Source organism: Cavia porcellus, unplaced genomic scaffold (assembly GCF_034190915.1).
Source record: "Cavia porcellus strain 051 isolate PalLab524CR breed Dunkin Hartley unplaced genomic scaffold, mCavPor4.1 scaffold_17, whole genome shotgun sequence".
NCBI lineage: Eukaryota > Metazoa > Chordata > Mammalia > Rodentia > Caviidae > Cavia > Cavia porcellus.
This window is the reverse complement of record NW_026947500.1, coordinates 51,639,631-51,667,056: the sequence shown is the minus strand read 5'-3', so window position 1 is coordinate 51,667,056 and position 27,426 is coordinate 51,639,631. Positions and strand designations below refer to the sequence as shown.

Below are 27,426 nucleotides of genomic sequence, written 5' to 3'. Positions count from 1 at the left end.
ATCACTAAGAAAAGTCTCATAGATGATGCGGTTTCCATAGCAACCTATGTTTAAAGGAAGGCATACAATTAAGAGCCCTCATAAAAGTCCCAGAGCAGTGCTCTGAATCACTACACATCTTCACCTATTAAGAACGAGTTGCTGACGCATTTTTCAGAGGTGGGAACTGCATTTGACCATACTTAGTCATTACCTTGCGGCTCCTGCACTATATTTGTGCTAATTCAGCTTTCTATGCCTGTTTCAGACACGAAAGCCTCTGAGCTACTACAAGGGCTGAAAGGAGTCCTCGGTGGGTTAGTTAATAAAGAATGTCACACTCCAGGTGAGCTGAGCCCCAGAGTCAAGCACAGAGTATCTGTGGCAACCACACTCAGCAAAGAGCTCTGACTGACAGGCCGTGCCACTTCCAGAGGAAAATGTCCACTGAGCCCACCCAGAGCCAGCACTCACACCCTCTTCCTGACTCCTGTACTGGACCAGAAGCTGACATAATACAAGGAGTGATCAAAATACACAGTGTGTGTTTAACTTGCTTTTAAATTACAGAAGTGTGAAGAGGTAAAGGACAGCACAGACCATAAATAAAGGGACTTGCAGCTCTAGGGCATCTGTTAAACCTACAAGAAAAAACTCAGTCACCTCTGAAATATTCTCCATCAGTGCCATTTTATTCTCCTCAAAATACTCCCCCTCATTTTAAAAACACTCCTCCCATCATTCCTGCCACTTTCTGAAGCATTCTGGAAGTCCTCTTTCCTGAGTCTCTTTATAAGGTGTATCAAAACTATAGTGAGTGCTCCTAGAAAGTGCCATCTGGCAGAGAGGCAGGCTTGGAAAATTATTATGTCTTATCCATCTTCTTCCCTAGATCTGGAACCAGGGAAGTTCTGGCTCTTCCCCAAGGCCAACATGATTATTAAAAGGTAAATGGTTTGAATTAACTCAGGACATTGTGACAGCCACATCAGTGCAACTAAAGATCTTCATGAAAGAGGATTCCAGAGCTGCTGCAGAAGAGGGTAAGCATGACGGCGTGAGTGTGATTGAAGGCAGGTGGAGTATTTGGTATGGGAGATACAGTTAATGATAATGTGCCTTCTAATGCAATAAATTTCTTAAACATCACCATATTTGTAGATTACATCTCATATGACCAAGAATTCTGATTTACCCTTCAGATTTCATCATAGTGTACAGCGACAATAACTTTTTCTCTTTTTGTTATAGGTGCCTTTCATAATAATTCCTGAATGGCACTGTTGGAGAATATTTCAGAGGTGACTGAGTTTATTCTTGTAGGTTTAACAGATGCCCTAGAGCTGCAGGTCCCTTTATTTATGGTCTGCTCTGTCCTTTACCTCTTCACTCTGGTTGGTAACCTTGGGATGATCGCATTGATTGTGCTGGACTCCCGACTCCACACGCCCATGTACTTTCTCCTCTGCAACCTCTCCCTCGTAGACTGTGTTTATGCCTCGGCTGTCTCACCCAAGGTAATGGTGGGGCTTCTCACAAGAGATAAGATCATCTCCTACAATGCATGCGCTGCCCAGATGTTCTTCTTTGCAGCTTTTGCCACTGCTGAAAGTTTCCTGCTGGCCTCCATGGCCTATGACTGCTATGCAGCAGTGTGCAAACCCCTGCACTACACGTCCACCATGACAACTGCGGTGTGCGTCCTACTCATCTGCGGCTCCTACACCAGTGAACTCCTGCAGTCTTCCCTCCATGTGGCCTTCACTTTCCACCTCTCCTTCTGCCATTCCAATGTGATTAATCACTTTTTCTGTGACATCCCCCCACTGCTGGCTCTTTCTTGCTCTGATATCTATGCCAATGAGATTGTGCTCTTCTTGCTGGCAGCCTTCAATGTTTTTTTCACTCTCTTGGTTATTCTGAACTCCTACCTATTTATTTTTGTTACTATTCTGAGAATGAGATCAACTGAGGGACGGAAGAAAGCCTTCTCCACCTGTGCCTCCCACCTCACCACAGTCTCCATCTTCTATGGCACGATCATCTTCATGTACCTGCAGCCCAGCTCCAGTCACTCCATGGACACTGATAAAATCGCATCCGTGTTCTACACCATGGTCATCCCCATGCTGAATCCATTGGTCTACGGCCTGAGGAACAAGGAGTTCAAGAGTGCATTCAGGAAAGTTGCTAGTAAAGCTTTTATCAGGCTTAGTCTAATAATTATAAATTATTTGCAAACCAAGTGAAATTTTTATTGGGTCTTTATTGTCTAGGCATATTTTTAATTACAAATATGTATTGTCTTTAATTTATCTGAGCAGTTTTTTCACACACAAGAAAGCTCTTTGTGCTTTGGGAATATGAGTAGAGGACAATGTGGATGTGTTTTACAGCCATGTAATGTGACTTCCATGTTAAGGCTAATATTATGATCCTAGTACTAAAGGATCTCACATTGCCCCATACTAATAGTGTGATGTTCTCTGCAGAGAAACCTCACATGTTTATGTATAAGAGTAACATTTTTAGTTCTTTAATTCAAAATAACTCCATGAGTCTTACACAAAGTATGGAGCTGTAGTTCTCACACATCAGTACTTCTGAGAATTATCCTGAGACACTGTCAAAGTGTACAGTTCTAGGATCTCATCCAAGATAATTGCATTCCATATACTTGTCGAGGAATCCAAAGATCCATAGCTTGATCCTGCATTATAGATGTCTACTACATCATCAGCTTAAATATAGCTAGAGCCCCAGGTGATTGCTTGAATAATGAGGGATACTCTATAGTCTAAATCTTTTTGGTCCCTGAAATTCTGAAATCAAAGACAGAGTTCAGAGAACAAGAACTCATCCAAAAATACAGTCACATCTTTTCCTTACGTGAATTCATGTTAGCAGTTTAGCTATGTTTAACAAATGTGTTGGGAAGCCACGTCTGTCAAATACACATCCATAATTGTTTAATTAGAATGTCTAATGAACTCATAAAACTGAAAATTTCTGTCTGCGTTTTGTGTTGAAATGGAGAAAAATGACCTCAAATCTTCCTCCAGATTACTAACTGTAGATGATTTTTAACAAAACACTGAACTCATTGTCAATAATGAGGGGAAAAACAGAATACCAAAGAATAAAATAGTATTATTGATTACTCAAAGGGCTTCAAGCAGACACATTCAAACCCAGAAAAAAAAAAAAAAACAGTTTTCTGCAAGTTAAAAAAAATCTCTGGAACTGGAATCTAATGGGTGTTATATAATTCTAAGGATCTCTACCAGAATTGTTTTCTTAGAGAAGTCATCAACTACTTCATCAACAAGATGAATTCATTATTAACTAATTTAAGAAGAAATTGTCTTAGTAACTACATGAGTTAAAAGAGTGAGATGGAGTGGAACTATGATGGAATACATCAGTCAACAACAAACTGGATCTCTAATGGTCATCACAGGATGCAAGGGCTGCTCTTCCCATGTGCCCAGAGAAAGGACATCACCCACACAATATTCTCTCTTCTTTATTCTTTTATAAACCATATACTTTTTCACTCATTAAGCTCAAAGCTTACACCTAGGGTACAGCCTACCTGGTACCCTGCAGGCTCTGAACAATCATGAAATTTGAAAATAGAAAGAATCGGTTTATATCAAACCAATCAAGACAATAAAGGTCACGCTGCTGAATTCTTGTGGAACAACATAACAATTTCTGCTGGTGGGAACAGAGTAGAAGAAAATGTCCCACTCTTCTGCCTCCATTGAGGTCAGAAAGGCAAATACAGAGCGTGGGAACTGGCATCAGTCTAACCGTGCTGGACACTGACAAGGATTTGTTTCTTCCCCGAAGAGGTCTCACAAAAGGGAGATCTGTCACTCTCTCTGAAGCCAGACCAAAAGAACAAAACTGCTTTTTCTCTGAAAAATTCTCATCATAAGGATGAATATCTACAAAGCTGATAGCTACTTTGCAACCATAAGAAAACTGTTTCATGAAGTTTGAATAAACATCTTTAACTGTACTAATGCAATAATTAAGATAAAATGGCTACTATAGCACAATAATGATTCAAACTGTGTAAATTAAACTCATTTACACTCTTTGCAAAATGTGCATAATAATGGCCTTTACCTCAATGGTCAGTATGACATTTAATAAAATAGTGCATTTAGATATTTAGGACAATGTTTGTCCTACAATAAAGAAATAAGTGTTAAATATTTTTATTATTATATCCTTAGGAAAAGTAATAGAGAATTGAACCACGTCAGACCTCTGTGCCTCTCTCACTGCAGAGCTGCCTCCCCTTTTTCTTCTTTATTTCTGCATTTTAGAGAAATATTCAACATGGATCTCTAGACAGGTTCACAATGATCCACTGGAGAACAGCTTTTGGGGTCAAGGACCTTAGGGAAATTTCCTAAGGACAGATTCCACTCAATTATTTAAGACACGCTTAGCATTGTGACCCCAGCCCCAGGAATAGCTCATCCTTCCCCACCTGGGATGTCAAATAGATGCGGTGACACTGGAAGACTTCAGCGCTCCGCTCAATCAGCAGTATGGCAATGCCAGTGGGAAAAAAACTCAAATGAGGTGTGTGCTATTCTGTGAAATCACCTTTGTACAGGCCAGCATTACTGACTTTTGATTAAGTTTGATTGTGCTCATCAAGGGGCTAAAATGTTTTGAATTGATTCATGGTAATCTGCCACATGATGCTTCAACAAATCAAATCCACTAATAAATTTTCCATTAATCATCTGAAAAGAAACACAAAGGTCTTCTTCCACTACTTTAAACACATATAAGTGATGTAATATGTATTTTAAAAATATGTACCTGAATTCAAACCTATATTCACAGATATCTGCAGTCCAGAAAAACACAAGACACCACCATGGTGAGTGAGGGCTGAGGCAGTATTCTGCTCAGCATTTGATAGCAACGACCCTGGGGATGCAGTGAATGAACACGTGGAGAGAGTGTCAGAGATGCCTTTCCCATGACCAGAGGTTAAATTAAATCCTGAATCCCCATTTTGTTTATGTTCATAACCAGTCCTCGTTTCTGCAATAAAGTGGAGCAACTGAGTCATTCACTTGACAAAGCAGAACCAAATATCTCTGCCAAAACTCTAGCTCAGTAATGTTAAATTCTGGGTTTACGGGAATTTAAACTGCAAAACCAATTGACAAAGAGGACTTATTCAATAAAGATGAAACAAAATACACCAACATACAACGAGCTCTCAAACAGGAGTAGGTCAAATACAAGAATCTTATTCATGAAACACAGCCAAGAAAAGCAATAAATAGGATAAACCAGACCTAAGAGGAAATAAATATTGTTTATAAAGAGAATATAAATCATAGTACAATGCATAAACTTCAAAATAAACATAATTTAGGATAGCCATAACTATGGAGGAAATGTACCCACGAAACAAGAGAAGGAAAAAAATAAAAGAAAAATAGGTGACTATTAATCAACATAGGAAATAAGGAAAACAAAGAGGAACCTGGAAACAAAGTGTACATTATCAAACACATTTAACTGTTCAATGGATAAAATAAATAAAATTCTAAATAACACTGAGTGCAGAATTAAAGATGTTAGAACTTTTAGAACTTAAATATTGCTTAATACAGAGAGAGACAATGCATGACAGACAGCTTAAGAGAGGCAAAATAGATTGAAAGACTCCAAAAAGACTAACCAAAAGTTTCAGAAAGAAATAACAGAGAACAAGAAGAAAAGGTCAAATCTGATACTAAGTAGGTAATTGAAGAAACAAGCAAGTCTTCTGCTTGAAGAACCATATAAATTTCTAAGAAGGATACATGTTTTAAAAGTTACTATATATTGTTTAGAATCTAGACAAATCAAAGAGAAGGAAAAACCTCTTAGAAGCCTGAGACAGAAACAAAGTAATAATGATCAGAATCTCAGCAGAATTCTCGTCAAAAACCACAAAGGTCAACAGAGAAGGAGTTGATTTTCTTCAAAGGGCAGAGGGAATTAAACACTAAGCCCGGTTTCTACACCCAGATAAACAATTGTTCCAATGTGATGACAAAATGAGAACACCTTCACAATGAAGAGCCTGGAAGGTAATAAATACCCCACTGCTCACAGGTGGTGAATATCAGGTAAGGTATTTCTATAGCAAAAGTGAAGGGGATAACTGGTGAATTAGAAAGAAAAAAGAGAGTCTTCTGGGTTCTTAAGATTCCCTTTCTTTTGCCTTCCCCATTTGCAGCAAGGAACATTTTTTTTACAATGTTTTCATTTGGTAGAGACAGTGGGGGGATTTACTTTGCAAAGGACAGACCTGTAATCTAGGAGTGTGTATGAGATGGAATTCCCTCGTAAAGAAACCCAGAATTAAGGATTTGAGCTTCAAGTAGTTTATTTTACAAATAATGAGAGAATTAAACGGTATTGAGTGGAACAGCAACCAGGGAAAAGAACACATATTGTATTCCATAATAGATAGTATCTGAGGGGAATATGACCACATCTTGCTGAGCTCTCCGAAAACCTGAAACAAGCTTCAAAGTAATACTGCTTGTGGGGTGAGGGACCTGGTGTTTATGTATTGACTTCCCTTTGTCCTTTACTGATGGAGGCACTAAGACAAGGGGTGTCCCTGTTCATCTGGTCTGGCCCATCCACACACAGCACACTTTACAGAAAAAATAAACCCTCAAGCTGTGTGCGTCAACACCTTAATTAGTCAGCACTAGATGCATAGGAAAGGTGAATGCTGAGACTCCAAACCAATGGAGATCTACAAATTGCCTAGAAGAGAATTCAAATCAATCATTGTAAAGCAGCTCAATGAGACACAAGAAAAGACAGATTACCCTGGGGGAATAGGAAGAGCATGACTAATGGTAGTCACGGAATTTATTTTTATATGATGAAAGTGTTCTAAAATTGATAGTGGTGATAGCTGCACCACTCTGTGAACACTAAGAAGCAATGGGTGGTACACCTTAAATGGGTACATTGTTTGGTACATAAATTAATTAAATAAATTGCATTACATGAAAATTTTTAAAAATAAAAAATTGAACATATAAAACAACATTGCTTAGAGAAGCGACTGCAGGAATAATATACAAAATAGCTTCAGCTTAAGATGTTTGGAGAAATATAAAGACAAGAATAATTAGAAAAGAAATTATTAAGTGGAAATGAGCTATAAAGTTGTAAAAATAAAACAACATAGTCTTAAGATTCTTTAAAACTAGCAGATATATAAGAAAAAATAATTTCTCAATAATAGAGAATTTTAATTCAATTTTTTCAGAATTTGCAATGTAAAATGAAAAATGATTAAATGCAACTAGTGATGTAAAAAATGTGACTAACACTAAAATAAAGCTGGTTTCAAATATGTACAAAATCTTGAGTACAACAAATAGATATTCTTCCTTCTGCCAGCAATGCATGGGACATTTGAAAAAATAAAATTCATCCTAGGCCACAAATGAAGAGGCAAGAAATTTTAAAGAATTATATATCCCAAGCCTGGTTCTTTAAATATAATACAACAAACTTATAACCCAACCATGCAAATATAATGTTTGGAAAACTGGTTCAATGTGTTGGGCTAGGCTGAATATTTATTTCCAGTTTCCCTGGAAATGCTACTGCAAGACAATGAAGGAGAGAAAATTGACATAACCCCACAGGAATAAAGAGAACAGGAACGAATACCAGAGAAGTGACACCAACCAATCTTGAAAAATTGTACAAAAATATGATCCGGAACAAGCTTAGTACAAGAAAGATTATTTCCATCAGCCTACAGGAAAAGGCAGCAAGTTGTAACATTTATTGCATAATTGTAGATGATCACAGTAATTGGAGATGTCAAGTATTTGAAGTGAGAAAAGAGTCAAATTTATTGAACATCTACATTGTTATTTTGAAGTCAGTATATTTATTCAGGAATAAAGTAAATAATTACTGCACAGTGTCATTAGAATTATGATAATACAGGTATCAGATCAATGAGATTAAGTAAAACCTTTATAAAAATAGTAGTTATGAAATGGAATGTGAGACTAAAAAGTTCCTATCATCCAGTTTTTAAAAAGAAAAACATTGTTTTCTGTTCATTCTCTGTGCAAGCTCCTTTTATTCAAAAGTATCTATGTATGCAATTTAGATCCATATTCAAACAAACTAAACTGAAGGAGAAATGATGTTCTAGTTCTTGAAAAATAAGCTTTTATTAAAGCATAAGAAACAACATGTTCATAGAATGGTATTTTTAACTTTGCCAAATTTTTAGATTAGTAGCCAACATGTGGATATCATTTAACCATGATTTCACAAATGGAGTTGCATCCCAATCTGCTAAATCTTTCCCCACTAAATTTATTAGTTTTTCAAATGCATGCCAAATGCAAGCTTGAGGTGTATTAGAGTCAACAAACACAACAACCTTTTAGGGCTGCACTTGTACTTCAGTGGTAATGCATTTGCCTACCATGTCCACAAGTTTAAAAATTAAATGATTGAATCGTTTATCACATTCCACCAAAAATATACGTGTTGTTCAAAAAGAGGATTTGTATTGCATTCATATTGTTTTTGTTACTTAAGAACTCTAACTGCAGAAAAAGTAATTATGAAATAACAATTTCAAATAAATACTCTATGTTAAAAGTGAAAAAACCTTACACACATATACAATTATGTCTTCATTGTTTCAAATGTATTTACTTTTTCAACAACTCCCATAGCTACGTTGGCTTGATGATCAACACTTTCTCAGAGAATCTCCTTTAGGTATCCCACTCACAGTCCTGACATGCATCCGTACATCTCTGCTGACAGCTGCTTAAGTCAACTTAAGAGCAACATCAGCAGTTTATAACAGTTATTTTAGTAACACGTCTCCAAAATAAAGGGGTGCTAAATTTTCAAAAGTGTTTTCAGCATAATGTTGCCCAAGAATTGTTCTGCAAAATATTAGTCAAATCTAAATTATCCTTTAACGAGAAAAAGCCTTCCACATTCATGAATTTCCAACACACAGTTTAGGAATTAAAATTCTAAAAATCCAAATTTATAAGTGACTCCTTTTTACCCATGAGGAATATCAAGACCCTCAGTATTCTGGATGGTAAATATTTAATGATGGGGCACATAGTAACCACAATCTTTAAAGTTTTCTTTCAAACATTTAGCTTTGCTTTTGTCACTTGATATTAACTGCAATTTAAAATTCTTGTGTTTATTCTTTGCATGGAACTACTAAATAAAAATGTCAAAGACATTGCATAGCTAAATAAATCTGTATTTCCAATTCAGATCTTTACAAAATAAGAATCAAACAACTTTCTTCCTTCATAGCAGCGCTAAGAATTTGTTCCAGGCCGGGAATAGTGAGTTGGGCTGAGCCAGAACCCGTCCCAGCCTGGCAGACCTCTCTCCCTTGCCTGGGGGCCAGGCTGCGGCTTCCTGCTGGGAAGAGTGAGGTGGGCCAGACCGTGGGACCCAGTTCCAATCTTGGGGACCACCCTCTCTCACCCGGAGAGCACATGGCAGCTGCCGCACCTGAAGGAAGGGACTGGGCCAAGCTGTGGGAAACCGCTCCAACCTTACCTACAACCTTCTTTCAGCCTGGAGAGCTCCAGCACTACTGCCACCGCCTCAGCAGGGAGCAGCCCTGCTGAGGAGGGAAGCTTTGCTGCCATGGGGAGGGGGGTGGTATAGCTTGGGGAGGCTTTAGGTCTACCTGAGAGGAGCCTGGCAACATTCTCTTAATCCGGGGCTTCACTGCCCAAGGAGGGAGCTATATTACCAGAGGAGCCCCAGGATCCTAGGACATAAGAGACAATTTACAACATGCCCAGGTGAAGCATGGAACCATATTTGAAGCTTGAAAATATAGGAAAATGACAAAAAGGAAAAACCAAAATGCACTCTCAAACATCCAGCCCATCCCAAGAAAGCCTAGGAGCCATGTATATAGAAGAAACTACATGCCACATACCTGAAATAATAGTAACCAAAATAAAGAAGCAACTCTGGGAAGCCTTAAAGGAATTCAAACTAGAAATAATCTCTCAGGTAAAAGAAGAAATGATAAAAGAAAGGAAGGAGGTGCTGAACATATCTAAAGAAGACATAGTTAAAAAATTGCAAGAACTAAACAAAAAGATAGAATCCCTGGGTGAACAATATAAGAAACAAACAGAATATATAAAGCAGATGCAAAGAGATATACAGGAAATGAAAAACTCCATTGAAAGTTGTAAAAACCACCTCAATGAATCTGAAGATAGAATTACAGACCTCAAAGACAAGATTGCAGCCAGTGAACAGGAAAGGAAAGATCTTTTAAAAATAACAAGAAATTAGGAAATGACAATTCAATATCTGCAAAATGATGCAAAGAGGGACAACATAAGGTTGATAGGGATAAATGAAAAAGGAGGGGACAACATAAAAGATGTCAAGAGGATATTTAGAGAATAGCTGAAAATTTCCCAAACATGAGATCAGAAACTGACATCAGGATCAGTGAAGCATATAGAACTCCAAATAGTCATAACAAGGGGGCTGGAGATTTAGCTCAGTGGCATAAGAGCCTGCGTTGCAAGCAGGCAGTCATGAGTTCGATCCCTAATAAAAATGAAAAAGACAAAAAAAATAGTCATAACAAAATAAAAATACACCCAGACATATAATAAACACCATCCCTGAAATCCAACATAAGAATAGAATATTAAAAGCTGTCAGAGAGACAAGACAGATCACTTATAAGGAAAACCTATCAGAATCACTGCAGACTTATCAGCACAAACAATAAAGTCAAGAAGAGCATGGAGTGAAGTATTTCAGAACATAAAGGAAAATGATTTCCAACCTAGACTGATGTACCCTGAAAAACTGTCCTTCAAAATCGATGGAGAAATAAGATACTTCCATGACAAAGAACAGCTGAAGAACTTCATGATCACCAAGCCAACCCTGCAAAGAATACTGAAAGACAGCCTAGATACATTTAGGAAAAAACCATTAAACAAAGCAGACAAGTAAACAGAACAGAAAGATAAAAATGCAACAGCAGAAAGATAGCATGTCAACAATAAACCAATATATAACAGTTATAACCATTAATGTAAATGGTCTCAATGCACCAATTAAAAGAAACAGATTGGCAGAATGATTAAGAAACAAAATCCAACCATGTGCTGTCTACAAAAAAACCCATCTAACCCAAAAGGATACTCACAGACTAAAAGTCAAAGGATGGAAAACAATACTTCATACAACAGGAACCACCCACCAAAAAAAAAAAATGGGGGTAGCTATTCTGTTTGCAGACAACGTGAACTTCAAGCCAATAATGATCAGAAGGGATGAAGAAGGTCACTACAATACTGGTTAGGGGAAAACTCCAAGAGTAAGAGATAACTATCTTAAATATATATGCACCAAATTCCAGAGCACCCAGTTATATAAAACAAGTATTAAGAGAAATGAAAAACCAAATTATCAATAACACAATTCTAACAGGAGATTTTAACAGACCATTGACACCAATGGACAGATCAACCATACAGAAAATCAGCAAAGAAATAAAAGAACTGAATTGCACCTGTGAACAAATGGACTTGATAGACATATACAGAGTATTCCACCCAACAACAACAGAATACACATTCTTCTCAGCAGTACATGGGTCATTCTCGAAAACAGATCATATATTAACTCACAGAACATATTTAAAATAAATGCAAAAGGGTTGAAATTACCCCTTGCATGCTATCAGATCATAGCACTATGAAATTAGAAATTAATGTTAAAAGATACTGCAAAAAATCCCACAAACACATGGAAACTGAATAGCACACTCTTGAGTAATCAATGGGTCACCGAGGAAATAAAAGAAGAAATTAAACAATACCTACAAACAAAAGAAAACACAAATACAACTTATCACAATCTGTGGGATGCAGTGAAAGCTGTCCTCAGAGGAAAATTTATTGCACTGAATTCCCACATCAGGAAAACAGAACAAATACAAATAAATAACCTGATGTTACACCTCAAACATCTAGAAAAAGAAGAGCAAGTCAAGCCCAAAGCAAAAAGAACAGGGGAAATTACAAAAATCAGAGCAGAAATCAATGCAACAGAGACTAAATAAACAAAAAAATCACTGAATAAAACAGTTGGTTCTTTGAAAGAATAAAATCGACAAGCCCCTAGCCAACCTTATTTTTAAAAAGGGAAGAAAAAGCTCAAATTCATGCAATAAGGAATGAAAGAGGTAAATCACTACAGACCCTATAGAAATATAGAAGATCATCAACACCTGTTTCAAAAACCTCTACTCTCAAAACTTTGATAACACAGAGGAAATAGATTCCTAGAAGCATATGAAGTACCAAAGCTGGGTCATGAAGATGTAAAATGCTGAATAACCCAATTTCTATTAATGAAATTGAAAACATAATTAAATCGTTACCTACAAAGAAGAGCCCAGGCCCAGACGGATTCACTGCAGAATTCTACAAGAAGTACAAAGAAGACCTAATGCCAACACTCCTCAAATTCTTCAGTGAAATTGAAAGGGAAGCAATCCTTCCTACATCATTCCTGAAAGCATATATTACTCTAGTACCAAAACCTGAAAACGACCCAACTGAAAAAGAGAACTACAGTCCAATCTCCCTAATGAACACAGATGCAAAAATCCTCAATAAATTTGGCAAATAGGATGCAGCAAATCATCAAGAAGATTATACACAATGACCAAGTGGGATTCATCCCAGGCATGCAGGGATGCTTCAATATACATAAATCAATAAATGTAATACAACATAATCAATAGAGCCAAAAGTAAGAATCACATGATCATTTCTATAGGTGCAGAAAAAGCTTTTGTTAAGGTCCAACATTCATTTATTGATAAGAACTTTACAGAAAATTGGAATAGATGGTCTTTACCTCAAATATAATAAAGGCCATCTATTACAAACCAAGAACCAATACCATACTAAATGGCCAAAAATTGAAGGCCTTTACTTTAAAATCAGACACAAGACAAGGATGTCCCTTATCACCACTCCTATTTAATATAGTACTGGAAATACTATCCAGAGCAATTAGACAAGAAAGAGAAATAAAAGGCATAAAGATAGGAAAAGAAGAAGTTAAATTATCATTATTTGCAGATGACATGATACTCTATATAGAAGATCCCCAAACTCCATTGAAAGACGCCTAGATATAATAAATAAATTCAATAATGTAGCTGTATACAAAATCGATACTCAAAAATCAATAGCATTCCTCTATACTAACAAGAAAATCAGAGAGAGAGAAATAAGAGAAGCCACACCCTTCATATTAGCAACCAAAAAAATGAAATATTTAGGAATTACTCTCACTAAAGAAGTGAAAGATCTATACAAGAAAATTATAATACACTGAAAAATGAAACTGAAGATGATCTCAGAAATGGAAAGACATCCCTTGCTCGTGGATAGGAAGAATAAATATTGTGAAAATGGCCATTCTCCCAAAACTTTCATACAGTTTCAAAGCAATCCCGATAAAAATAGCATCAACATACCTCATAGAACTCAAGAAATCATTCCTAAAATTCATCTGGAGCGAGAAGAAACCTAGAATAGTAAGGACAGTTCTAAGCAGCAAAGGCAAGGCAGGAGGCATCACAATCCCTGACTTGAAGTTATACTACAAGGCAACTGTAGTAAAATCAACATGGTACTGAAATAAAAACAAATCTGAAGATCAATGGAATCGATTAGAAGATACAACCACAACTACAAACACACTCAACCACCTTATCTTTGATAAAGGGGCAAAACATGTTCACCGGAAGAATGACAGTCTCTTTAATAAATGGTACTGGAGGGGCTGGAGATTTAGTTCAGTGGCATAAGCGCCTGCCTTGCAAGCAGGCAGTCATGAGTTCGAGCTCCGGTACTGATAAAAAGGAAAAAGACAAAAAAAAAATTTTTTTTAAAAATAAATGGTGCTGGAAAAACTGGCTCTCCATAAACCAAAAATGAAAACTAGACCCATTCTATCACCATGTATTAAACTAAAATATAAATGGATCAAATATTTGAATATTAAAACAGAAACACTAAATGTATTGGAAGACAAATTAGGTAAAAATCTTGAAGACATAGGGGTAGGGAGACATTCATAAACAGGAATCAAACCGCATGGGAAATAATTCCCAGAATCAATAACTGGGATCACATCTTACTAAAAAGTTTCTGCATGTCAAAAGAAATCTCCAGCGTAGTGAAAAGAAAACCCACAAGTTGGGAAAAAATCTTACTGAACTGTTCCTCAGACAAAGGTCTTCTATCTTAAACATATAAAGAATGAAAAAAAAATCAGACCCCCAAACTTCAAAGACCCAATCCAAAACTGGGCATCTGAGATGAATGCACATTTCTCAGATGAAGAAATACAAATGGCAAATAAATGCATGAAAAAATGTTCATCATCATTGGTCATTAGAGAAATGCAAATTAAAACAACACTGAGATTCCATCTCACTCTAGAAAGAATGGCCAGGAACAAGAAAACTACCAATAATAAATGCTGGAGAGGCTATGGGAATAAAGGAACTCTCCTGCACAAATGTTTGTGGGAGTGCAGACTGGTGCAACCACTGTGGAGGTCAGTCTGGAGGTTCCTCAAAAAGCTGGGATTGGAAGTCTCATTCGACCCAGCTATTCTACTTCTGGAATATTCCCAGAAGAACTGAAAACATCAAACCACAATAATATATGTGCACCCATGTTTACAGCAGCACAATTTGTAATAGCCAGATCTTGGAAACAACCTAAGTGTCCATCAACTGAAGAATGGATAAAAAAGTTGAGGTATTTTTATACAATGGAGTACTACTCAGCTATAAAGAATGATCACATTGAGATATTTATACATAAATGGACGCAGCTTGAAACCATACTCATAAGTGAAATAAATCAAACTCACATGTATAAATACCGAATAGTTTCCCTAGTGTAAGAAATGATAAGAATACATAAAAATACGTGGTAATCATGATGCCCAATCATATTAGTTTGAAGCCATATAATGTTTTCACTCATTAATTGGAATGGTTTTAACCTGCGTTGCTCGATTTTAGTATCTGTGATACGAATAGCTATTTTGAAGAAAACAAGACATCATAATAGCTAGTGCTGATTTGATATCATCTTGTTTTGAAGTCCAATTAAGCTGTTGTTCATCTGTTTCCACTGGTTTTAACATGTTATATCTTACTATATTTTACTATATGCAATAGTATAAACAAAATTTTTTATTGGCAAAGAGATAATATAGAAGCTGTTGTTCGTTTTCTGTTAGCTGGTTCTAATTCTTTCATTCTCTTGAATGGCCTCACACTGTCTTGATATGTTTCATGCTATAGTATACGAAGTTATACTCAAATATTTCAAGGAAAGAGACACTATGGTGACTACTACTATGTCAGGTAATCTGGTGGTGAAACACAATGATGCTTAAATTGTTTGGTTCTGACCTGTGTTGTTCTGTTACAATGACCTCTTTTGTATCAATCTCCCCCTTTTTTAAAATTAATTTATTTTTTCTTATTTTTTTCAATTAAGGCAAAACTAAATTAAAATATACCGTGATATAGTAACTTTTTGTTTTCCTATTAACCTGATTTGAACCCCAGTATTGTTCTCCCCATCTTGTTCTGTCTGATTTTACTATATTCTGTTTTGTTTAATAGTATCAAGTTTGAGGGTGTAGGCAACCACTTTGAAGGCAATAAGATTTACTACGATGCCCCTTATGGTTTGACTATTATCTTCTTTTGAAGTCGTATAAGGTCTCCAGTGTAGGTTTTGTTGGTCTTGTTCTGTACTGTTTTGGTTAATTCTATTATACCTGATGATATAGGCAACTCTTTTTAAAATAGCAAGAGCCCCAATGATAACCATTTTTGATCACCTGGTATTCTATTTTTGCATCATGTACTGTGTCCATCCTTCTGTTCCAACTGACTCCATTTTGTTCAATCACATGTGGTTTTATTCTCTTCAAAAAAGTAATAAGAACTGTGGGAATAATAAAACCCAAAAGGTGTAATTGTTATTGTAAAAAAGAGAGGAAAAGAAAGTGGTCTAAAGGGTATAACTGCATGTATAGGATATACATGCAAGGGTATAACTGCAAGTGTGTAGGATAGAAAACCATATTACTGAGCTTTTGTTGGACCATTGAACAGAACTGTCTGCAGTCTCACTGTATGAATGTAAACGATATATGCTTTAATTTTGTAATTTGGACAAATGTTTCTACGATGACAATATGTAACCTATTAACTAGTGATTTCTTACTATATATTTTTTTCTTGAAATTCTGTATTACTTGTACTGTTTTACTGCTTTGTTTTGTTTTTCCTTTCTTTTTTCTCTTTAAATAAAAAAAAGAGAATTTGTTCCATAGTTCAAACGTTCTCTAAAGAACACTTTTATTGCCATAGCCAGTATAACCTGGCATAAGAATGCTTTGATTAGTTTCCATGTTATCAGGTAATAAACAAAATAATCTCATGCTTGTACCATTGCTCTTTGCCTGATTTTTCAACTTTCACTGAAAGGGACATGGTAGCTCAATTGATGTTTTTTTCTTTGGAGACTGAAGCAGTGCACTGATTTACATAATGATGAAAGTGTTTTAGGCAAGTAACTACTGCAAAATGGTCTCCTGTTTTTATAGACATTCTTTCATGACATACCTTCACAATTTTATTCAAATTTCTGAATTTTATTTTAAAGATAATAAAACCCAACAAAATAAACTCAATCAAAACAAAGCAGTCAAAGTGATACAGAACTTCAAAGCAGGATACTAGGAAAATGTCTACCACAGTATATCTTGCCATCTTCATAAAAGTTGTCCATTCCATAAGATGTAGCAAAATCAAACCAAGACAAAGCAGAATAAAACCAATCAAAACAGAACATTGAATAAAGTAAAACAATTAGAACAAAACAAAACAGTGAGAGAACAATATCGTATTTCAAAAACAAGCTAGAAGGAAATCCTCCATACTGCTATTGCATACTGTTATCCTCCCAATAGATGCTCAGACCGCTGGCCCCAGACCTAAAAAGTCAACCAAACAGTACAAGTACCAAAACAGTACTTGCTTTTTCCGCCTCAGTTGCTATCAACTCAGCCTGACCTTTGAACCAGTTAGTTCTAAACAGTGCAGGGGTGGTTGCAGTTCCTCAGCCTGCTCACTGGTAGGCTCCCAGGAGGCGCTACCTGACTTCTCTCTCCATGGGCGCCGCATGCCTTGCATGATTTACCAGAAAGCCTGGCTAGTTGACTTCTTGGTGGTCTCCTCCCAGTCTCAGCATGGCCAATTCTCAGAAGGCACCGATTTTTCTCTTCCTGGGGCCCACATGGCTTGAGTGGCTTACCAATCACCTTCACAATTTAGTCAAACATGTAATTCTTCACTGTTTCTAACATCTCTGTAGTGATAATGTTTTAAGGAAAGTAGATGAAAGAAAAATACTGCCTTTATAGCACCACAGTGTTCGAATTGCAAATGTACACTCAACCAGTCTCCACTGTCAGCATCGAAGTATTCCTCACATTGCAAGGGAAAACATGTCACTGGCATTCCCACATTTTCAGGTGGTCTTCCATATGATTTGATTGTCTCTGAGTACATAAAGGCAAGTATTATTGACAAATGGTGCTTTCCAGAGACAGATTTATCCATTTTTAGATGAGTACCCCTGATGCTGTCATTAGTAAATGTACAATTGCATGCATTATTTTTATTTTGACAACATGAAAGTCCTAAAAAACATGAATGTTTATAAACACAATATTAAATTTCAGCTTTTTCTTTGTTTTGAAGTTGCTTCTCTATATTTTCCATGTAAGCATTGCTTGAATTGTTTTGTTTCATTTTGTTTTACCTTGCTTTGTTTTATGTCATTAAGCCACATACTCCTCTCTCCCCTCCCCTTTCCTAAAAGTTTAAATTCATTCTCTCTTGTCATATTACCTTTTTATTTTTTCTTTCTTGCTTGTTTGCTTGCTTCTCTTTTTCTTCCTTACTTTCTGTCTTAGTTTCTGCATATAAGAGAAGATATTAAAATACTTTCTGGAACCAACTAATTTCATTTAACATGAAAATCTCCTGTTCTACCCATTTTTCTGTAAATGACAATAATTTATTCCTCTTAATGGTTAACTTAAACTCCAATATGAACTTCCAAGCCATATTTTTCATCTGTTAATGTCATCTCAGCTGATTCTATATTTCATCTACTTACAGTGAATAGTGCTGTGATAGGTAATTCTTCATATACTGACTTCATTTCACTCAGAGATGTACCTGGAGGTTTCACAGATGGATCACACTATAGGTCTATTTGTAGTTTCTTGAGAAACAGCCATAAAGATTTCCACAGTACCTGTTCTAATTTACATTCCCTCCAAAGTTTGTAATAGTTTTTATTTTACTTACCTGGTTCTCTAGGTTTATCTGTTTTTCTACAATGTCTCAAATTTATCCTTTAATTGAGTGGTATTCCATTATATATAGATATCAAATTTTTCTATCCATTTGTCTATTGATGGACACTGAGGCTGCTTCCAGGATTTACTTGTTATGAATTTTTCTGCTATAAACTTTGGTATGTACATATCTCTTAATGTGATGTCTTTAATACTTTGGAAAAGACCCAGAAGGAAATAGCTAGGTCAGATGGGTCTTCTAATTTTAGCTCTTTGAGAAATCTCTGTTGTAGTCAGGGGTCATGAGGAGAACAATTAAAGTCAGGATGTGGAATTTATAATATTATTTTATGATTGTCACCCAGAATTAGACAAGAAAATACAGGGAATCTATCCACAACATTAAAGACATAGAATGTTCAGTCAAGGTCCTGAATCCCACAGCAATGTCCTACATGAGTCCAGCTGAAGACCCAGAGCTCATGACAATGCCTCCCACAAGTCCAAATGGAGGTCTAGAGCTCACAAGAAGCATTTACACCAGTCCCTTTTCTGGATCCTTGCTGGGAAGGCCCAAGGGTCAGTGGTGGAAGCTAGAAAGTCTATGCCAGTGGCATGAAGGAACTGTGCTAGTAGGTTGAGGGTTCTGTACTAGAGCAGAGAAGTCACACAACAGCCATCCTCAGTGACATGGAAGGCCCCGAGCTCCTCCAACCATAAGCATAGTCTAGTATATGCCAGAAAGCCAGTGTGACGAGTTTGTTCTAGATATTAAATAGCACACACCTTTCCCTCTGGAGCCAGGAAGCGATGCTCGATGTAAGGACCAGGGCTCCCCCAAAGTGAACCACAGCCACGCTTACCAACAAGGTCCAGAGCTCCTTTGATGACAATGGTCAAACTCACACTGGGAAAGCTAATCATGATGAGCTGCTCTAGGAGAACCAACAGCTCAAAGAGCAACCCATGGGAGAACCCACAACACCTCTGCCTCTCCTTGTCCACATCTTTATTTATGCTGGCAACTTTCCTCAGGTGGAAATCCATGCTCAGCACCATGTGATTTAATTCCACTAGCGTTAAGTTTACCACCAGTTTTTAATCTATAACAAGCTCCATACTGATTTTCATAATAGTCGCACTAGTTTTCACTCCCTCCAACAATAGAGAAGGCCTCTTTTTTCCCTGCAGTCTCACAAGCATTTGCTGTTATTTGATTTCTTGATCATTGCCACTCTTTCTATTGTAAGAAGAAATCATAACGTTGTTTTAATTTGCACTTCTGTAATTTCCAGAGATGTTAAACATTGCATGTATTTATTCACCATCTGTACTTCTTTTGAGAATTGTCCATTTAGCTAATTTACCCATTTACTGATTACAGTGTTTGTTCTTTTAGCATTAACGCTATTGAGTTCTTTATATATCCTGGATATTAATCCTCTGTGATATGAGTAGCTGGAAAACATTTTCTCCCACTCTGTAGGCTGCTTCTTCACTGTTATTGTTTCATTTGTGTGTGAAAGATTTTATTTGAATGTAGTCTGATTTGTCTATTCTTGCTTCTATTTCCTGCACTATTGCAATCTTTTTCAGGAAATCATTGCCTGTACCAGGATGTTAAAGTGCTCTCCTGCTTCCCTTACTAGTTTCAAAGTTTCAGGTCCTACATTAAGACCCTTAATCCATTCTTAGGTGGCTTTGCACAGAGTGAGAGATAGAGATCGTTCAGATAGATTTCTTGCTTTCTTTATCCAGTGCATCTCTACAGACACACACACACAAAAGCAAATTATGGTTTTTAGCACTTCAGTTATGACCACAAGATTGAACACTGCCTACAAGAGATCAGATTTTTGTACATAACAATCATGGATTCTTAGTTTTTATTTCTGTTGGATCACATACACTAGCATCATTTCTTTCCTATTTGTGTAAACCAGCCTTCTGTCACCACGGCACATCTGGAGCCTAACTCATCACAGTTTTGGAAGGTCAGTCCACAGTTGGTTGACCCAACATTGCTTCTGGCTCATGGCAAAGAAACATTTCACTGTGGGAGAACATAGTGGGGAAAACTCACTACATGTCCAGGAAATGACAAACACAGGGGAACAGGTGAGTCTCACTGTGTCCTTCACAGGGCCACATCCAATGACCTAAGACCTCCTGTAGGTGCCACATCTTAAAGTTCCCCAACTTCCAACAGGAGCACACTGCAGACCAAGCCTTCACCACCATTCTTTTCAAGAACACTTCAGATTCAAACAGTAGCACTACCATTAAGCATTTACAAAACACCTAACATTTTTGACCCCGCAAAAGTGTCTAGAAGTACATTCCTGTCAGTTGTAAATTAGACTCAAGTAATGAATTTGCCTTATTACAGAATGTTTGGACTTTTAGCTTTTACTTTGTGGTCTACAATCCAGCTCAAATTTTGCTGGTGAGATGTGAAGTAGGTTCAAGGTCAGATGTTTTATAAGAGTATTCAGTTGTCTCTGCCGACTATCACTTGAACAGGGTTTGTCTTACTTGTTTTTTGTTGCAATTCAGTTCCTTTTTGAAGTTATTAAAAAGTAGTATTATTTAGTGTTTAGAGTTAGGAAAGTGGGATAGAATTGGATAAGGTGGTTAGGGCGTAGACCTCACGGTTGAATCGCGGTAACTTTTATAAGAGGGAGAGAAACCACACAGAAGCACAGGCGCGCACAGGCCTCATGTTTGCCTGTGAGGCTCTGTGTCACTTCAGTACTCTAAAGCGTGACTCTCACCAACAGGGAGCCTTTAAATCTGCAGAACAGAGAACTAAATAGACCCATTTTTAAAACAATTTACCCAATCTATGGTACTGTTACTTGCACGAGAATATAGACTAATACACTCCATATATGACACTTTGCCTTTGTTTGGTTGTGTTGTTTTAGCCCTTTTGTCACGAATCTAACGATCATGTAAACATTTCTCTCCATCTAGTTTCATTACTGTGTTCCAGTAATCTATCTTTACACCAAGATCTCACCATGCTGGTTGCTGTAATTTATGGTTAGTCTCGAAATCAAGTGAAATTTTGGCTAGCAGAATTGTTTCAATTTTCCATATACATTTTAAAAATCAGAAACTTGCTAGACACAAACGCACAGAAATGTTGATATGTGATATGAATGAGGTAACCTCTCTCTCTACAGATCAACTGAGAAAGAATCAGAATCCTAACAATATTGATTCTTCTAATCCATGCTATGCCATATCAAGTATCTACTTACAGGAAACAAAGCAAGGAAGACACACAAATGACCAATATTAAAAAGTTTTCAACATGATTAGTCATTATAGCAATTAAAATCAGAATGATAATGTAACATTTAAATATCTAAAATTTTAAACAGATGAAAAATACTCATGCCAATCTCATCAATGGTAGAATATGAGAACTAGTTCCCACAGGGAAAGCTGAAATTCAGATTTATTACCTGACCATGATAGAAGCTGAAAGTTCTTTGTCGGTTTATTTGGGATGTGTCCAGAAATAAAGTGCTTTGTCATACAAAGATAGCAAGAAATGTACCCCAATGACCAACAATTGCATAGGGTGTGATATTACAAATATAAATATAAACTAATACTCAATATAATACCCATTAAAATATGGATTCCTAATATGAGACCTGATTCTGCATTAGAACTGGGAAACCACAAAACTGTATAACAGAGAGAAAGAATGTACTAGTAGAAGGAGCAAAACCTACCATATAAATTGAGCAAACAAAGGCTATAAAAAATACAAGGAGCCATAATATAAAGAGGGTGGATCAAAAGCTATACAGGCTGGGGATGGGCTCAGTGGCAGAATGTCTGCCTAGCAGGCACGAGGCTTTGGATTCAATCCCAGTGCTGCAAAATAAGTCTTTAAATAATGAATAGAATCCATCTGTATGAAAATATAACCATGTGGGAAATAGGACTTTAGACTAAGTATAATTTGAAACCTCAGAAAAGCAAAAAAGGAAATAGTATCTGTAAAAAGCCATAAAGTGCATTTACACCTGTGCTGATCTATGCCTTTAATAACACACTAGAGAAATGAGGATGGGAGGAAGTTCCAAGACTAGATCCTAAAGACATTGTGGCTTCTGACTTTGTCACTTGCTTTGATAAGACTAGATTCCATGTGACAAAGGCACTTACGCAGGATTCCCGAGATCCTCTTCCCAAGTATATAAAGGTATGTATAAATATATACATAAATGCTCAAGAGAAAAACAGAAACAGAAACAGAGACAGAGAGACATGAAGATTGCCCCATAAAGTACTCACTATATTACCTGCCCTGGGAACTGAATTCCCAGAATAGGGTTAGGGATTTAGGATATGGGAGAGCTATAATAAAGCGATTACTACCAAACGGAAGAATAAACAGAACCAAGTTTCCATATAAACCTTTGTTCCTTATAAAATAGTACATCTCTAGGAAGGCTGCTGGCTGGCTTCCTGCATGGGAATGCCTGGCAGTATTTGGGAAATTGCTGCCCCCAGGGTCCTGCACTCAATACCATCCAAGTCAGGACCTCTCCAAAGAGGGCAGAGACATCTATCTGCAACAAGCACCCAGTGCCTCTGTGCAAATCAAAGTTTACATAGTCAACATTTGCAAGTCAGATTTTCTGTCTATATTGACTTACATTAAGGCTCAAAAGCTTATTTATTTTTATTTTTACTGATCTTCCTGAAATGTTGCTGATAATCCTGAGGTTTCAGTTCCTTGGGCCCCATCCCCAGTGACCCACTGCAGAGCCTCTCTGTGAAATCCTTGTTTTTGTTTTGCACTTGTCTAAAGTGGGACATGATGATTCTTGAGATGGCAGCATTTACAGGAATTCCTCAAGGAGGGCATTCACATTCTTAATCGTTAATGCCATTCACATTTCTTGGTGTATTCAATTTTTATTTTTAACTTTTATTTGAAAAGAAAACTTTTAGCTTTTTCAAAACAAAGTATGCTAGTAAGCTTCACTTTTTCCACTGAAATTCCCTATGGGATTAATTAAATCCAGTCCCTGAAAAATCATACAGGAAAAAAGCATAATTACTCCCCAAAAAACTACTCATTCCATGAAGCATTTGGTCCAACACTACAGCATTTTTGAAGAGTTGCTTTACAAAATGTAGGACATAGTAAGACATTGTTGGATGGATGGGTACCTCTGTTCCCTTCATCTACTTTTCTAAATGCTCTCCATCCAAGTGATGTGAGTGGTAATGTAAGAGTCAAAATTTGTCTCCAATTACAGATGCAAGCAGTTATAAAGCGCCACTCTCTGAACCAGGCTGCAAAGCTAAGTCAACCCATCCAAGAGCCCCATCAATTTATTTTGCTGTAATGTGGTATACTGCATGAACATGAATATGAATGGTTGAGTTATGTTAGCTTTCTTGTCCCTGAGATACAATACCTAACACAATGAGAAAGGAGAATGATTGGCTGCTTCATGGAAGAATAATCATGGTAGAAGGGAGTGGCTGCTTAGTTCATAACTACGAGAAAGCAGAGCAGGGGAAGAGTGACAGAGCAGAAGGGAAGAGGGACCAGACACAGATCACAAGGCCTCAGCTCCATGATCTTCCATAATATACCTACAAGAGTATTCTACCAATCCCTTAGGTTGTTCCCAATGCCAGTCAAGGTGAAACTGCACCCAATTGTCATATCCCACCCCTCTTCAACCTGCCACCTAAGTAAAGACAATAGCAGATTCATAATTTGGAGCAATATAATACAACTATCCCATGTACAACTTTCCAAAAGTCCAAGTCTGTTCTCAGACTCAAGGCAAACTCTTAAGTGTGAACCTCTGTAAATATCAAAACCAAGTTACATAATCTCAATATATAATGGCAGAGGGTACACATTTTTATTCCAAAACAAAGGAATAAAGGGATAGCAGACAATCAGACCAAAGCAAAGCAAACATTAAGATCTGTAGCTCCATGTCTGACATCAGTGACACACAGTGGGAAAATGTAAATTCAAAAGGACTTGTATGTCCCATGCCTATGACTTTATGGGTTGCAGCCCACATGGCCTCTCTGTTGAGGTGGCTCCATTCAAACCTTGTAGCTTTGCTCAGAAGATATTCTACATTGCTGGTGTCCCCAAGTTTCTGAGGTTACCACTACAACTTTCATTTCATTCCCACAGCCTCATGCACTGTCCTCTCAAGGGCTCCTTCCTTGGCCTCCCAGGCACCTCCTTGAAATCTAGATGGATACATTTCTGCCCCCACAGTTCTTGCATTCTGACTGCTGACAAAAATCAGCATCACATGGACAATTACAAGATTTCTGCCTGTACAAACATTAGTCAAGCCCACTCAGACCATGGCTGCAACAGGTTTCTATGTATTTAGACATCTGAGCACACTGAAATAAATTCTGGGAAACCAAATCTATATATGGCCATTCTCGGGGAAGGGACCAAGGGATTCTCTCAAATGAAAGGTTTACACTTTTGCACAATCCATGATCCTGGCTACTGCGCCAATTGGCAGCAGACCTCAGCATCATCTATGTGGTGCTGTCTTTAGGTGCACACAAAACGCAAGAGTTCTGAGATTAAAAAGGCTTTCACCTCAATTTCAGAAGGCCTGGGAGGCCGGGCTGTGTGCCCCTGAGAGGCCAGTGTGTAAAGCTGTGAGTGTGAAGGCAAACATGCGGTAGAGACCCCAGAAGTTTTGAAAAACTAGGAACATGGATTACCTAAGGAAAGCTGCAAGGATAGAACAACGTGGGCCTAAGAGAGAAGCTGTGGGAGCTATAACCACCAGAAGTGCCATAGGAGTGGACCACACAAGCCCTTCAGAGGTCACAGTTTGCCACAGATGGCTTCAGATGCTGGATGTGCAAATACAGGACTTAATGTTTGCCCTGCTGGACTTCAGACATTCTTTTGTCCCAATCCTTTGTACCCTCCTGTTTGTAACGTCTGAGATGAGAATGTCTATCTTGTGCCTTTGCATGTTGGATGTGTTTAACTTTGTTTTCATTTGTACAGGGGAATCCAGCTAAGAGTTTGCCTTCCACCTCAGAAGAGACTTTGAGCTTGAACTTTTTAAGCAATGCTGAAACTGTTAGGACTTTGGCGACTCTTACAAATGAACTAAATTCCTTTTACGTAAAGGGATTTGAGTCTTTGGGGGGTCCAGGGGCAAAATGTTATGATTCTCATGTAATACAATATGGGTAGACTTAATACAGGTTCTTAAGGATTGTTAAACCTGTGTTACAATGTTCAGGTTGTGAAATGTTAAGAACAAGCATGTCTGGTATAAAGAAATGTCTGTTTGCCAAGTTGACAAGTGGTGGATTGTTATGATTGATACTTTGTGTCATTTTGAGAAGCTGAGTTCAATATCCTCATCCTGGGCAAGAGGTTGGCACAGTGGTAGTGTGAGTGTTACACCTACTCTGAGGGTGAAGGTGGGGTGGCTTGCTTAAAATATAAGGGAGTAAAAGAAGCTGGCCCCCTACCTTTTGCTCTGGTTGCTTTTGCCAGTTGCTGCCTTGAAGTGTTGCCCAGGTACCATGCCACCCTGCCTTGGAGCCAGCTGATTATGGACTGAAACTTCCAAAACCTGTAAGCTAAATAAACCTTTCCTTCCTTAATTTTGGGTGTTGGATATTTGTCTCAGCAATGAGAGGAAAGTAACCAAGTCACATCTTTTATCCTCTGATGAATGTATCCCTGTTAATTCTTGAGATGTCTTCAAGGTAATTTACTTCTTGTGCTTGTTCAAAGTACTCTGTTTGGGGCTGGGGATTTAGCTCAGTGGTGTAAGCACCTGCCTTGGAGACACAGGTCATAAATTCAATCCCCAGTACAAAAAAAAAGGTACTTTGTTCTTTTTCAGTCGTGCTAATCTCTTGTACATTTCCTTTGGCCCCAATTTTACATGTAGTTCTTTCTAGGCCAAAATTTAAATATTTATGCTCTATTTTTTTGTCCCTGATTTTCTCTATAGGTCAGAGAAAGCAACCAGCAGTATCCATGCCACAGCCTAAATGTTACACTGTCTTGAAGTTTCTTCTGCCAGATTAGTTAGTCCATCAGCCTTCACTACCAGTCTCCAGCAAAGTCTCAGGACATGGGCAAGACGTAGAAAAACTTTCTTCACCAGTATTACATTTCCAATAATGTACTTGTTCACAACTGGAACATACTAAGCCTGGTCTTAACTATCCACATTCCTATCAGTCTATATTTTTTGGACTTTGACTGAAATCCCTTTTCAAGATCTGTTTATAGTATTCTAAGGAAACCCTAGCAAATGTCTCCAAAACTTTCCAAACTCCTCTGCAAACCAGTTCCAAAGGTTTTTAAGCCATAGTTTGGGTACAGTCACAGCAATGACTCCACTTCTCCAGTACCAATTTTCTGTACCCTTCCACTGTCTTGTGGCTAAGATAAAGCATCCAACACACATAATTTTATAGGAGAGACTTAATTTGGTCATGCTTTCCATCTATTATCAGTTGACTATGAGCCACGAACATCATGGCAGAGGATGGGACATGAAAAGCTATTTGGTCATGGTAACCAGGAAGTACAGCAAGGGGACAATGCCAGAAAGAAACAAGCGATGGATCACACATAGGCACTCCAAGGCCACAGCATTATAGTCCACCCAGACGCACCCAGAATATGATCCAGCAACCACCAGGACAGACCTCAAAGCTAGGCAAATGGAGACTCTACCCTAAGTGCCATATATGTGCTGTTTGCTCCTCATCCCAAAACTGTACTTATCCTGAATTCACACCCCCTAGTACTTGGAGGTAGGGCTTTTAGAGAGGTACAGAGGTTCAAGATCAATAAGGTGAGCTACAATCCAGTATAATGGG

General features: G+C 37.6%; 1 protein-coding gene across 1 annotated transcript; it reads left to right on the top strand.

Moving 5' to 3' along the window:
- Positions 1 to 1,253: 1,253 nt before the first annotated feature.
- On the top strand, positions 1,254 to 26,586 carry LOC101787070 (olfactory receptor 5B12-like). Its single transcript, XM_013146396.1, has 2 exons — positions 1,254 to 2,215; positions 26,547 to 26,586. The coding sequence occupies exons 1-2, from the start codon at positions 1,254 to 1,256 to the stop codon at positions 26,584 to 26,586; spliced, it is 1,002 nt and encodes a 333-aa protein (XP_013001850.1).
- Positions 26,587 to 27,426: the final 840 nt, after the last annotated feature.

Coding starts and splice junctions, on each gene's coding strand:
- LOC101787070 (XM_013146396.1), top strand. CDS start 1,254: ATGGCACTGTTGGAGAATATTTCAGAGGTGACTGAGTTTATTCTTGTA. Junction 2,216..26,546: donor CTAATAATTATAAATTATTT/GCAAACCAAGTG, acceptor TTTTCTCTATAG/GTCAGAGAAAGCAACCAGCA.